At 45.1% G+C, this 13578-nt stretch overlaps 1 protein-coding gene across 1 annotated transcript; it reads right to left on the reverse strand.

The window, feature by feature from the left end:
• Positions 1-10987: 10987 nt before the first annotated feature.
• Positions 10988-12895, reverse strand: LOC146175155 (P2X purinoceptor 7-like). Its single transcript, XM_084585536.1, has 3 exons — positions 12700-12895; positions 12483-12605; positions 10988-11018 (listed from the first exon to the last, which is right to left on the reverse strand). The coding sequence occupies exons 1-3, from the start codon at positions 12891-12893 to the stop codon at positions 10988-10990; spliced, it is 348 nt and encodes a 115-aa protein (XP_084441662.1). The 5' UTR covers positions 12894-12895.
• Positions 12896-13578: the final 683 nt, after the last annotated feature.

Below are 13578 nucleotides of genomic sequence, written 5' to 3' on the forward strand. Positions count from 1 at the left end.
GTCTTTCACTAACGTAACTAGATTATGAATGTGCTTGCCGTTGGCCATTCTGCGCTAAGGCTCTGGCGGTCTTTTCTTAACATTCTCTACGAGCAGTGAAAAGCACACCACACCACGTACGAAGGATAAAGTGTGCCTCCGATAGCACCGCTTCGAGCACCATCCGAGCATCGCTATGCGCAAACTGTCTCGGTCAGGAGCGGCGTAGGCGGGATAACCTCGTTTCACAACACTGATGCCAATGGGAGAAACCAAGAAACACAAGCAAGAGAACGTGCTCGACGAAATAATGAAACGAAAGGGTGACCTAAGAGTTACATTTATAATTATACAGTACTGGTAGCCCTTCTCTAGCGTTTAACAGGGGGCAACAGGTCAAGAGGTAATTTCTTGAGGTTTCCAGCTCTGCTTTCATTAAATGTCCATTTGCCTGGGGCAACTTTTATTATGAAGCAACTGCAGAATATTCCACAATACAGTCAAGAAATGTCGATGAGAATAGTACAAATAAGATACCAATTCGTAGGGACATTTGCGATTAATGTTTTGCCAGTGAAAATTACCAAGCAGCTACGTTTCCGAAAATAATTCAGGAAACTGTACAATATTTCGTGAAAATATTGATAGCAGTGACTTAAGTTTCCTGGGCGGACCGGAGTGTTGATTTTAAACTTTCTCTTACGCGCACAAGGAGTAAACAAGACCACCTTTGAAAATCAGTTGGGCGCAATTTTTACACTAATTTGCACAAAGCCCGCCGAAAAATGATTTGCGGATATACTGATTTGTATAGAAAAGGAATACAATGAATAAAAATTGCATTCAAAGCATTTTTCCCGTGATTATACCAAATTTCTGGGTCTGACTTTCCAAGAGAGGAAAGTGCAAATGGTCGATACCTCCTCCCCAGCGAACTAAATTCACTTGCCTGAGCAAATTTTTTATAATGTTTTGCATTTTCGTTGGAAGAATATATTCCCTCCGATGTCCACTTTGCGGTTTCAATAGCACACGTATAGAGTCTTAGCCAACATCATCACAGTGATTTATTTTAACCCTGTCTTTACGACGTTCAAGGATGGCTCAAATTCAGTGTTGTGAACGCAAAGAAATGTTTGCGCTTATGTTTTAGAAGCCTGTGAGGTACCTTCAGAGAATACAATATTCGTTTGGCCCATTCTCATCAAGCCAGGCCTTAACTTCTGCGTCTCGGTCTCCCATAATGTATCGTTTACAGTCTCTGAATATCTTATTCACACCAGTAAGGAGCTATCCCGCCACCCCAAAACAGTATCTAGCCCTAGTTTCTAATCGGAGCTATATGCCTGAAACAATTGCTAATCCTCCTCATAATGAAATTACTGACGCTTTCAACTTGTAATCGTATATATTAGGCATAGATAATTTTCTTGCCAGAGCCACACTATCAGGTACTATATATATATATATATATATATATATATATATATATATATATATATATATATATATATATATATATATATATATATATATATATATATATATATATATATATATATATTGTGAAAGAAGGCCAGGTCGAGACGCCAAAGTCGTGACGGCAAGGCAAGGTACGCCGTGTCAGCGTTTTAATCTAATGGAGAACCCAGGCGCGTGCTGGAGCCGGCGCCGCGGGACGATGACGATGGTATGTACAAAAGAAAGAAGAAGATTATGGTATGTACAAATGAAAGAAGATCCGTGGAAGGCTCACACAATCATCCCGGGGGGTCGGAAGCGGCCAGCCTGGCCGCTCCTAACCAACCGATGCACCGCGGCGCACAAACGGCTTCAAGCGGGAGACATGAACAATTTCATTTCCACGGTGGCGTCGATTGGCTGGGGGATCAACACGTGTGACTTGGTAGTTCACGGGGGAAGTTTGGTTTATGATCTTGTAGGGACCAAGATAGCGACGCTGAAATTTATCACTCACGCCCGAGGCGCGCAGTGGTGTGTAAAGCAAGACTTCGTCACCGGGACGAAAAGAGACCGCGCGATGCGTAGAATCGTAGCGACTCTTGCGGTCTTCCTGGCGCGCTTCTGTGTTGAGGCGGGCAAGATGACGGCATCTGGCCACACGGGATAAGGACTGGGCTGGTACTGATGAGGAGAAGTCGGGCGTAGAGAAGAAGAAAGTGTCGAGCATTGTAGTGGGAGGACGGCCAAAAACAAGGATAAACGGAGAGTGACCGGTAGTCCGCTGTACTGCTGTATTGTAGGCGAATGTGACGAATGGTAGAATAGTGTCCCGATTTCGGTGATCCGGTGTGATATACATGGATATCATATCGGATAGAGTGCGATGAAATCGCTCAATAAGACCGTTAGTCTGGGTATGGTAGCTTGAGGTTGTCTTATGAAGAGTGGATGACGCATGAAGAACTTCGGCAACGACTGTCAATAAGAAGGCCGTCCCGCGGTCACTTAGAAGCGCCCGAGGAGCGCCATGACGCAGGACAATTGATCGCAAAAAGAAATTAGCTACCTCTTCGGCAGAACCAGTCGGTACAGGGGCTGTTTCAGCGTAGCGTGTAAGGTGGTCAACGGCTGTTATAATCCAATGGTTACCCCCATCGGAGAGAGGTAGGGGACCATATAAGTCGATGCCGACTACGTCGAATGGCGTGGTGGGACATGGAAGAGGCTGTAGGAGGCCAGCAGGCGAAGAAGTCGGCCGCTTGCGGCGTTGGCACAGATGGCAGGAAGCGACGTATTTAGCTACGGTAGAAGATAGGCCAGGCCAAAAGAATCGTCTTTTCACGCGGACATATGTTTTGTCAAAACCAAGGTGACCTGCAGTAGCGTCATCGTGGAAAGCCGCCCGTATACGTGGGCGAAGCGCGCGCGGCACGACAGGGAGCCAACGAGTTCCATCAGGGCAATACACGTAGCGGCGTAGTATGCCATCTTCGAGTTTGAAATTGCGAAGCTGTCGGCGAAGCCTAGCATTGGGCGGGTTCGAAGCGCCGTTAAGGCGGTCGATGATGGGCCGACAGTAGGCATCAGCTAATTGCTGCGAGCGGAGTGCGTGTTTGTGCTAAGAATCGTCAAAAGAAACTGCTGTGATATGCGTCGGGGGAAGAGATGGTCGGCTGTGAACAGAGGTAGAAATGCGTTGCGAAGAAAAACAGCAGGCTGATTCCGTAAGTGGGCAGCGAGAAAGAGCGTCGGCGTCTTGGTGTTGGCGACCCGATTTATAAACGACGTCGAAATTGCATTCTTGCAGGCGTAGAATCCAGCGGCCAAGTCGGCCTGTCAAATTTTTCAGTGAAGACAACCAGCAAAGAGCATGGTGATCGGTCTCAACTGTGAAGTGCCGACCATAGAGGTAGGGGCGAAATTTTTGAACAGCCCAGACGACGGCAAGACATTCCTGCTCGGTAATGGTGTAGTTTTTCTCAGCTGGAGTCGAGATCCGACTGGCGAAGGCAATGACTTTCTCACGCGATGTTGCATCGCGCTGCAGAAGGAGAGCGCCAAGACCGTGACCACTGGCATCAGTGTGCAGGATGGTAGGAGCGCTGTCGCTGAAGTGGCCAAGAATGGGATCTGATGTGTGGGCGTGCTTTAGGTCGGTAAAAGCAGTGTTGCACTGTTCAGTCCACACGAAAGAGCTGCGCGCCTTAAAGGGCCCCTGAAACGCCATTTACGGCCGTATTTTGATGCTACATGTGTTTAGAGGTGGTCTTAGTGAGCATCAAGATCACATTCAAAAAGCTCTGCGTGTTAGCTGTAATTTACAAATAATTTTGGAAAATTGCCGCTCGCAGCCGATTTGGGCGACTCACCACCGTGCGTTTTCAGCCGCCCAGCCCATGCGACGTCATTGGGGTTAGCGTTATCATTGGCCATGGCCATATGACGTCACGTGTAATTTTTGCAATTATAGATTTTAAAATTAGCACTATTCTTCCTGAAAGTAGCATTTTATTCGTTAGTTATTATTGTACATTAAAGAAAGGTAAGAATTCTGCGCGCATCTTGATAGAAGCGGAACACTTCCGGCCGAGAGAGATCCGTCTGCTCGCAAAAGCACGTGTTGCCCGGTTGTCAGTCTTGAAGTCTCGCGATCCCAACTGCTGCTGCTTTTTTTCTGGTCTGCAATGGACCACCATTGCTGTGTAGTTGGCTGTAAAGCCGAGGACAGGAAAGATGTTATAATGCGACATCGTGTCCCTACAAAGCAAGGTGTCACGCGGGAAAGCTGGCTCCAACGCGTCGGGCTGTCATCGTCGGACAAGCGCCAGGAGCTCAGAGTTTGTGGCCGCCACTTTTCCCGTGACGCATACCAGTATAATCCCAGTTTGGCGCAGCAAACTGGCCTCAACGTGAGACGTCAACGCCTCAAGTCTGACGCTTTGCCGACGCAGTTTCTCCCTGGAATGGTAAGTTTTCTGGGTTGCGAGTTATTGTGGAAACACGCGTAGCATGGCTCGGAGTTTCGCATGGAAGTGCATGAGGCCTAGCGCAAGTTTTGCAGGCGCAGATTCCTTGCGCGCAAACCGCTCTTTCTAGAGGACCACAACAAGTTAAGGCGCTGAAAATGTATGAAAGGGAGCTCGCCCTGCGGCGCGCGAATAAGGAAAAAAAAAAAAGATAAGGCGACCTGCGCACATGAAACCATGAATTAACATACACTAACGTGTACGCGATCACAACAATCGCAGTATAATTTGCCTGGGTGGTGCAGTGGGTTAGGGTGGTCGACTGCTGTGCCCAAGGCACAGCTGCCGCTTTTCAACGGAAGCGCAAGCAAGGTGCCCGCAAAAACGGAGCATGCTTTTTCGACAAAAGTAAACGGAGCACACTTTTTCGTCATTTTTCACTCGGTGCATATTTGAAACTGGTAGTCGTGGTATGCGTGGACCGGTAGTAGACGCAAGTGCCCTTTCACGGACAAATATTTCCTGATCTCCAGTGAGGAAGGCGTTATTTTAATTTGACTGAAAAAGCCTAGCTGCTCAGTTTACTTACGTCCGCACCTGTACATGTGCTGTGCGATGTCACTCAGTGCTGTGCGGCGCCTCGTTTGAGTCGAATTTGGGGCGTTGAACCCCATAAACCAAGCCTGACTTGTAATAAAAAAATACCAGCACACTAATATTAAACAATACAGACCAACTGCATCCCCCCCCCCCCCCCCACCTAAATATATGCTTATTTTACAGTGCGTTTAGCCTACTCTTGATCTTTGCCTTTTAACACCTGTATATGCATGTCTTTCTCATTCATGAAGCGGAAAATTGAAGGGGAAATTGGCTAGTTATGATACAATTAATGAAAGGAGCCAACAGTCGACTCCAAGGTAAATGTAGGTTTTTTTTTAAAATACTTTTGTTGTTGATATTGATCAGAATTAGTCATGTAACGATTTTAGGCAGAAAGATCATTAAATACCAAGTGGAAGGAAAAATAACGTGGTATATAGATAAAAAAAAAAGAAGGTATCCTCTATGACCTTGCACTTGCAGACTGTTGTCTCCTTTCATTCTCATTCATGTGCAGAATAATAAAACTGCCATTAACACAATGTTAATTACGCACAAATTTCCTTTCTTTTCCTAGCATGGCAAACCATCATCGCCAGGAAGCCCGAAAGACCTCAGCACTACACAGGTTTCCTCTGGACAGGTTAGTACTGTTATCATGGTATTAATAACAATGTATATATACTTTTATATTTATATTTATGTATATTTAGGCCACATATATAACTTTGGAATATGTTGCACACATATATGATGGCTCTATTGCTAGAAGCTATATAAACTAGCACAACTGTTGCTATGTCATTATGCTTTCATGCAGTTAGTTACGTGTTCAACCATTGCTTTAGGCACCTACCGGAGGTGATCCAAATACCACAGCTCTTCCTGTAGAGGTGAGAATATTTTGGATAGTTCATTTTGTCCAGTGGATGATGCAAGTCTCTTGACATACGTACATGCTTAATTTTCAACTGTACTGAACAGCTTTGTATTATATTGCATATGATGGCTCTATTGCCCGATTAAGTAAGCTATGCAAATTAGTGCAAATGTTATGTCTGCTTCCATGCACAAGCTCGATCATCGCTTGAGGCACCTTCTGGAAGCAATTAAAATGTAGCTCTTCCTGTATAGATGAGATTATTTTGGAGTTTAAATAGTTAATTTTGTTTAGTGGATGATGCAAGGCTTTGGTGTGCACTGGCGCACCAAAAAAAGAAACTCAGAGCACATATATTAACTGGATTAACATGGGAGACCTGACGTTCAAAAATAATGAGCTGCTGGATTGGTTCATGGAACAGTGTATTAGTCGACTGTCCTGCACTGTGTCTTTTGTTTGTGCTGCTAACATGCCTCCAAATTTTTCAGGGCTCTTGAAACTCCACAAACTACAGCTTGTCTGTGCAAATTTTTTAGTCATATCGGTTCTCAACTTTCAGAATATTTGTGTATGTGTAGCAAGTTGACAATGTTTGCATTTTGTTACGGGCAGTTCACTCTATACAGCACCTGAAAATGAAAGCATGAAAATTTTGAAATCTGCAACCATCATTATAATTATGAATATCTGTCTGCAGGAAGCATCACCAGCGGGGCCTTCAACTACTCGCACGCATACTGTGGCAACATAATGTGGGAGTGCCATTCTGTTGGTAAGTCATTATTGATAAAGATGTTGTAGTGTTGTGAAAATGTATTAAAGAGCTATATGATTGATTACATTAAACGTAGATGGGGTGCTTGCGAATAATTTTAAATATATGAAATTTTTCCAGGCACACAGGTGTCTATTGGGTTTAAATCTCTAGTCTGCACCAAGGTTCAAACAGAGAAAAGCCTGCCACCAGAGAAGTCGGTGGCAGGCTGCTATCACTGGACAGTTACTGCTATCACTGGCCGCTCGTTAGAACAGAACTTCTTTCATCCACTTTTGTGCATTTGCTGGCTATGGCAGGCAAAAAAATTTGTCATTTAAGCACTGTTCATTAGGCAAAAAAAAAAGAAAACTTGACGAAATACGTCACCTATGTGTCACATATTCACTCATTCAAACCTGCAAATATACCCTCCCTGTGACACAGTCCATTCGAATGATAGCGTTCATAACTCTCATGCATGGCTTGACATGATTAAGGATGTGGTAATACTCACAATGGGTCAACAAATATTGCCTTGATGAGTCTATAGAGACCATGCCTCATACATACCTTGCACACCACTAATCTCGGACATGGTGTTAGGATATTCACAGTTGCATCAGGTAGCAAAAGGGCAATTTTTCCTTACATAATATGGACATGCTGTGTCTGCCTAGTGTACATCTTTAGAGCTACTACGGAGCCATCACATGCACTTTGAAGTTTAATTTTGCACAAATATTTGAACAAGTCACTAAGATGCACAAGGATATTTGATTCTGTTGTGAAAAAAATATAAGTTGCGTAGCCCTAAAGTGTACCTAATTTGCCATGGCATTTTTCTGTTCCCTGTTGATAGAATGAAAAAAAAAAATGCATACCTACTATAAACTTTGACAGCAGCTTTATTTAGCACATTTTACAGCCAAGACATTCCGAGATGAACATCCACGGCTGTTCCCTATTAGTTCATAATATTAACAATCACATGGCACCAATCGCTGACATCACTGCACTTCTTTTTCAGCGACCATCAGGATGAAACGGCCCAGTCAGCGATTGAGGAACCCCTCTACAAAGAGCGAAAATTCCTTGTGTTCGAGGGTTGCCTGCGGCAGCTTCTTGAGACCTGAACAATGTGCGGGCAAACAAGAACCCTTTACTTTAGCATAGCGGGAAGCCTTGTGACTGTGAAGGGGACATGCTCACTGCAGCATTCTTTCCTCTGGAAAAGCGAACCACTGGTTGAAGGAAAGGCAGCAAGAAATGTCCTCCTGGCTGCAGGCATCTTGTTCTCTGGCTGCGGTATAGCTTCAGTTCTTCGGTTCCTGCAATCCATTGGGGTGCAAGGCATCACAGAGAGGACCTACTACAACTACCAACGGGCATACTTGCTACCTGCCAGAAATGAGGTTTGACAATAAGGATATCTCTCATACAACATTCAAGTCAAAGTATATGTCATTAACTCGATAACTAGAGGTCGCATCCTTTCATGACAACAACTTGAAGCTAGAGTGCAACATATAAAACATATAAAATGCAGCATATATGCAACAGCGGAGGCATTGCAGTGCAATGCACCTGCTACTGCACATCTCTGTTGCCTTTGGCTACATGTTTAATAGACCAGCTGCATGCTCTAGTACTGAAGGCATAATTTTTGCAATATTTTTTTTTTAGTAAATGTGCTGTGAGAAAAGTGAAAAGCAATGCAGCATTTGAAACCTGCCACCCCTCATCCTAATATGCATTAAGGCAACCACATGACTGCAAGTTTGTAGCCTCTAAATTGAACATCTCCTTCTTTGCAGCTTTTTCAGCAAAGGCAAGCAGAACTTGCTAGTAAGCTTGTAGGGACAACAACAGACCTGGCAGGGGATGATCGCTGTGACTCGCCAGGCTACAGCGCAAAGTACATGACTTGCAGTGTACTAGCTGTGCAGAATGGAGCCATTTTGCACACTGCACAAGTTCAAGTCGGTGAGGTAATGCGACTCATCCTTTCCGACAACTGAGGTTCCTCCTAACATCACATCCTATCTTACGGCATTTTAACCCTTCTGCTCCAACTTCAGTGCACACGGACGCAAGTGGCATAGGCCTCAGTGCTGTCCTCGTTTAGTGCTATGACGACTGTGAACATGTGACTGCTTACGCCAGTCGGACTCTAAGCAAGACTGAACACAACTACACCATCACCGAGCAGGAATGTTTCGCGGTTGTTTTCGCCGTGCAGCGGTTTCGCTGCTACCTGTACGGAGAGCCTTTCGTAGTAGTAACCGATCACCATTCCCTATGCTGGCTACTCAATCTCTGTGATCCGTCTAGTCGCCTAGCCCGCTGGGCACTTCGCTTGCAAGAATACGACTACAGCATTTCATACAAAAGTGGCCGACGGCACGCAGATGGAGACTGCCTCTCCTGGTTGCCACCTGCCGCGACGGAATCATTACGTCACTGCTTTATCCCAGAGATTTCCAAATACTCATACCTTTTGAATCGAGGACCACAACGATCAGCATCTGGAGTCGTTCTTAGCTGCTGCTCAAGACCCAACCTCGAACAGCCAGTTTTGCCTATGCCTATGTGATGGCCTGCTATACAACAAAAGTTTACTCTCGGGGCTGCTTGCTCCAGGAAAGTGTCTTGTTTTTTTCACCGAGCCCACGACCAACTTGTCGTCCCCACTCTCTGTACGGCCGCCGCTACCGACCAACTCTGCGATTACGATACCTCATTAGATAAGAAGGCTGTGAGAATCCGTTTTGCTACAGACTGTCGGTTAATTGAATATTCTTTTTGCCTTTGTTTAAACCTTGACCTGGCTTAGTATTTTACGCTGTGTTTTTGTGTAACTCTCGCCCTTACTTACTATCTCTGGAATACTTGCTTTGTTATTTTATAGTCTTCTTTATCGCAGCGTTTGTTCATTGTCGGTTTTTTCTCTTGTCATTTATTGAGTTGTTTTTTATTACTATCATGTCCTGGTGTTTTATTAATTTTTTTTATGCAGTGTAATTTGGACTACTACCCATATATGTTCCCATTGTGTGTTAAAAAAGTGACGCATAAATTTATTCCTTGATCACACACCAACACACGCACTTCACTGGTTGACCGGCCTAACTTTTAACTGTGTTCTCAAACCTCATAGAGGGACGACGGGTAACCGTAAAGGGGATCCTGCGCCTCTGTTAATCGTCAAGGCGGGATTTGTGACAATATAGAACAGACCAAAACTGCAGGAAAGGTATTACATATGCTAAAAAATTACAAAAATTACAAAAAGGTCAATGAGCTGCAAGGATTCATGGGATTTGCCAACTTTGAGAAAAATTTGTGGCACAACCTGCATACTCTAGTGCAGTGAAAAGAACTGCTCCCCCCCCCCCCCATTCCAAAAGAAATTGCAAGAGTGCACTCAATTCTGCTTAGGTGCAGTAATGTGAAAGCACTGCGAATTATGTCACACTGCTTAAATTGGTCCGACATTACGCTAGCAAACCTCGGCCGCACTCGTCCAGATGGCGTACGTGTATGCCATATTTACCCAAGTTAAATGAAGGAGTGGTGCAGATGGTACTTCATGAAGATCACAATGTTTGCCGCACAGCTGAACACTATGTTGTAGTTTGAACTTGATGAAGAGAATGATGCTTACTGCACAGCATGAGAGTGTGTTGCAAAGTGCATTGCTCGTACCGTAGACGGGGAATGCCTCAGCCCACATAACCAAAGCAGAAGCCAGTGGAGGCCGCTTGGAACCGTCAAAGCCGACAGCCCACCATCACACACCCACGTAACTGGTCGGAATGCTCTGCCCCAAGGCAGGTGACCTCTTCCCCTTGGATAAGTGCTCCCTTCTTCTCTCCTTGCAAATTTCATCGTGGTCTTTTTCTGCAAAGCTGTAAATTCTTCAATTCTGTTCCTTCTATCTGGTGCTCTGTTCTATACTGCCTTTCGTTTTCCTTTGACTATCCTGCACAGATGAATAAAATGTAAACACCAACACTGGAAAAAGCGACCATGAAAAGAAGCCACAGAAGAGGAGATATGCGGATAGAAAAGCGACAGTAAAAACTAGAAACATTAACAGATCTCAAGGAAGCAAGATAACAAGCCAAGCTGTCGACAAAGTTCAGGTCCCAGAAATTGCAAGAGAACAAGTTAAAAACATCCTTATCAACAGTGCCAAATGAATGAGTTTGAAAGAAGCTCCTCGCTCTATAAAATGCCAGAGCGATAAATATTAGAACAGGCAATGACAAGGTCTCCCAGCCCAACTAAGTGATTCCTGCGGTACAGGCCACAAAATGAGAAGCTGTGGTTACCTTAGCTGGCAGAATTTGTGTACATATACTCACTGTGCAAGGAGAGCGATGTAATGCACAGTTAGATACAGCTGATAATCAAGAAATAGGGGATTATGTCCAGGCATGACAGCTGGTGATAGCCGAGACAGCTAAAATAAGGCTTTTAGAGCATTCGCTCTACTTCTCCCGTGCACAAACCTCAAAGTGAATGCAATGTTGACTTTGAACTCTCACGCTGTGCAGCAAACAATGTCATCTTTATAGCTTAGACATGAGAGCACTATGCTATTGCCACAACCTATCACACCTCGTAGTAAAACTACAACACACTCTCGCACTGTACAGTAAACATAGCCTCCATCAATTTCTAATTGAAGACATTTTCGTGCGCTACAATGATCGTCTTAATGTTTCATCTACTCCTTCTCCTTCATTAAACTTACGGAAATACACCATGCACATACGCCACCTCACTATAGACGGAGGTTGGAACCGTGCCAGACAGCCTGCCGAGACCATTGAACAAAGAGAAGCCAGACTAGCCCATTGCCAAAAAGCTGAGCAAGAGTGCAAGCGAGCCAAGATCGAAGTGGCAGCAGCAACTGTGACTGCGGCCAATGGCTAACGCTCATGAAATTTGGTTCAAAGACGGTTGAACCTGCACAATGTTTTGAAAATATGCAGTGCTGCCCCTACACTTTGGCAAACACACCTGAAAGGGACCAGCTATTACTGCAGCTTGGAGATAAGAAATGTAACACTCTGCAAACGTATTAGACTGTAAATAAATTCAAATTAATAATTCAGATCAGCAAATGCAGTAACAAGAGTTGTGGTTTGATCTGTGCTTCACCTGTATTACTCCACTGCTGGAATGGATGTATTCTGCGATCTGTTGTCATGTATTCACGGCTAGGAGTATCAATAAACAAACCTTCAAGCACTGATTTCATTGTGTCAGTATTGAGCACTCACACACTCGGTATCAATCAAAACACAAAATGCTTGTGCTGCCTCGGCACAAGCATTCTGTGTTTCGATTTTAATTTTTTTTTTCTATAAAATTCCATTCCAAATAAATGATTGTTTATGGTAGATGCTTGGAAGCATGTGCTCAAGCAGACTTGGCGATGCTCAGCATTGTCCTCCATTCTGGATTGTTTTTGATGTGTATCTTTTTTTTTACTAGGATTTGAATTTTCTTCCCAGGCTTTATTTTTCACTAACTAACAGTTCTAGACCTTTCTTGCTTAGATATCTATAAGTTCTAGCACTTTAGAGGAATGAGATGTCTGTTCTTAAACAGTGCCACAAAACAGACACTTGACACAGTGCATAACTTGGCGTTCATAAAATAACATTCTCTATTTTTCCACCTTAAAAATAAACGCACTTCCATGCACCACTCGAAGCAGTGCGCCTGGCACACGTGATAAAGCTTAGAATACAGCATGCAGTGAAGCGACAATCACCTGAGATTAAAGGGGAGGGCGCCTGAATCCCACGTAGCTCGCCGACGGAAATATTCACGCCGAACCCGGCAAACGACGCAGGCTGGCAGGGCCACCCTGTTGACTTCGCCCAGCCTGCCCCAAATCCACATGGTAAACAAGCGGTAGGCTATGAAGCGGTGCTGCCTGAAAATACCACGCTTTACAGTAAACGGATCATACACACACACAAAAAAAATTATAATAGGAATCTGTCACCTGACGCTTCCGCACTACCTACTTGTTTACATCTCCGTCTCCATCGATGTTCGCTCCCTCCTCCTCTAGTGCAATGTGCACAGCCCGAAGGACTTCGGGCTTTGGGCACACGCTTTGGAACGCTGGGTGGATCGTAATGCAGCCGCCGTCCTGCTGGCACACCACCAGCACCTCCGGCATGCTGCGGCAGCACACATCTTCTTCAGGTGTGGGCATGCTTTCGCAGTGGCCGCAGCGGCACCTGTGCATAAGTAAAATGTGAAAAGGCCGCGAAGCAAACACAAAACGGCATTTCGTGAAATAAGAAAGTTGTAATAACTTATGTGCAGTGGCGCGTGCGCCACGGAACGCACCATGGTAGGCCGTCGTCTCCGTTGAAAGCGGGTGGTTCAGAAGGGCCAGTCGATGGCGTGCTGCTGTCGTCGCTGTCTAGCGGATCACGAAACGGAGTATAATCATATGGATCAAAGTCCAGCTCGGCAGCGGCTTCACGCAGCCTCGCTTCGAGCTCGGGTTCCATGCGATCCATGGCGACCGACACGCGAACCGCCGCAAACACGAGCCCTGTATACATGGACTCGACAGAGTCGGGTCGAGTAAGCCTGTCGAGTAAAAAACCAGTTGTCGGGCTCATGTATACCCAGTCGGGTCGAGTAAAATAGCCGCTGAGCGGGTCGCGTTAACTCGCTTGCAGGGGGTAGGTTAACACGCTTGACCCGTTTGTCTAAAAGCATGTAGACGCTGTCGAGTCAGCGAGTCGAGTTATGGCGAACTCTGGGATTAAAAAGCAACCGGAGCGGCGAGGAGCGTCAGCGAAGTTGAATGCTTTTTAGCCCTCATCAACGACAAAAAAGAATAATCGAAGCTCTCAATAGTAAAAGGCAACGGAATCAAATACGAG

The sequence above is a fragment of the Amblyomma maculatum genome, chromosome 11, assembly GCF_055883805.1.
Source record: "Amblyomma maculatum isolate TAMU_Amacu chromosome 11, ASM5588380v1, whole genome shotgun sequence".
Lineage (NCBI taxonomy): Eukaryota > Metazoa > Arthropoda > Arachnida > Ixodida > Ixodidae > Amblyomma > Amblyomma maculatum.

What these genes read in the sequence shown, in the direction of transcription:
- LOC146175155 (XM_084585536.1), bottom strand. Translation starts at nt 12,893, where the DNA reads ATGCCCACACCTGAAGAAGATGTGTGCTGCCGCAGCATGCCGGAGGTG. An exon ending in GGAGACGGAGATGTAAACAA is followed by an intron (nt 12,606 to 12,699) that starts GTAGGTAGTGCG and finishes TGGTATTTTCAG; the next exon opens with GCAGCACCGCTTCATAGCCT. An exon ending in CGGCGTGAATATTTCCGTCG is followed by an intron (nt 11,019 to 12,482) that starts GCGAGCTACGTG and finishes CTCCTTGCACAG; the next exon opens with TGAGTATATGTACACAAATT.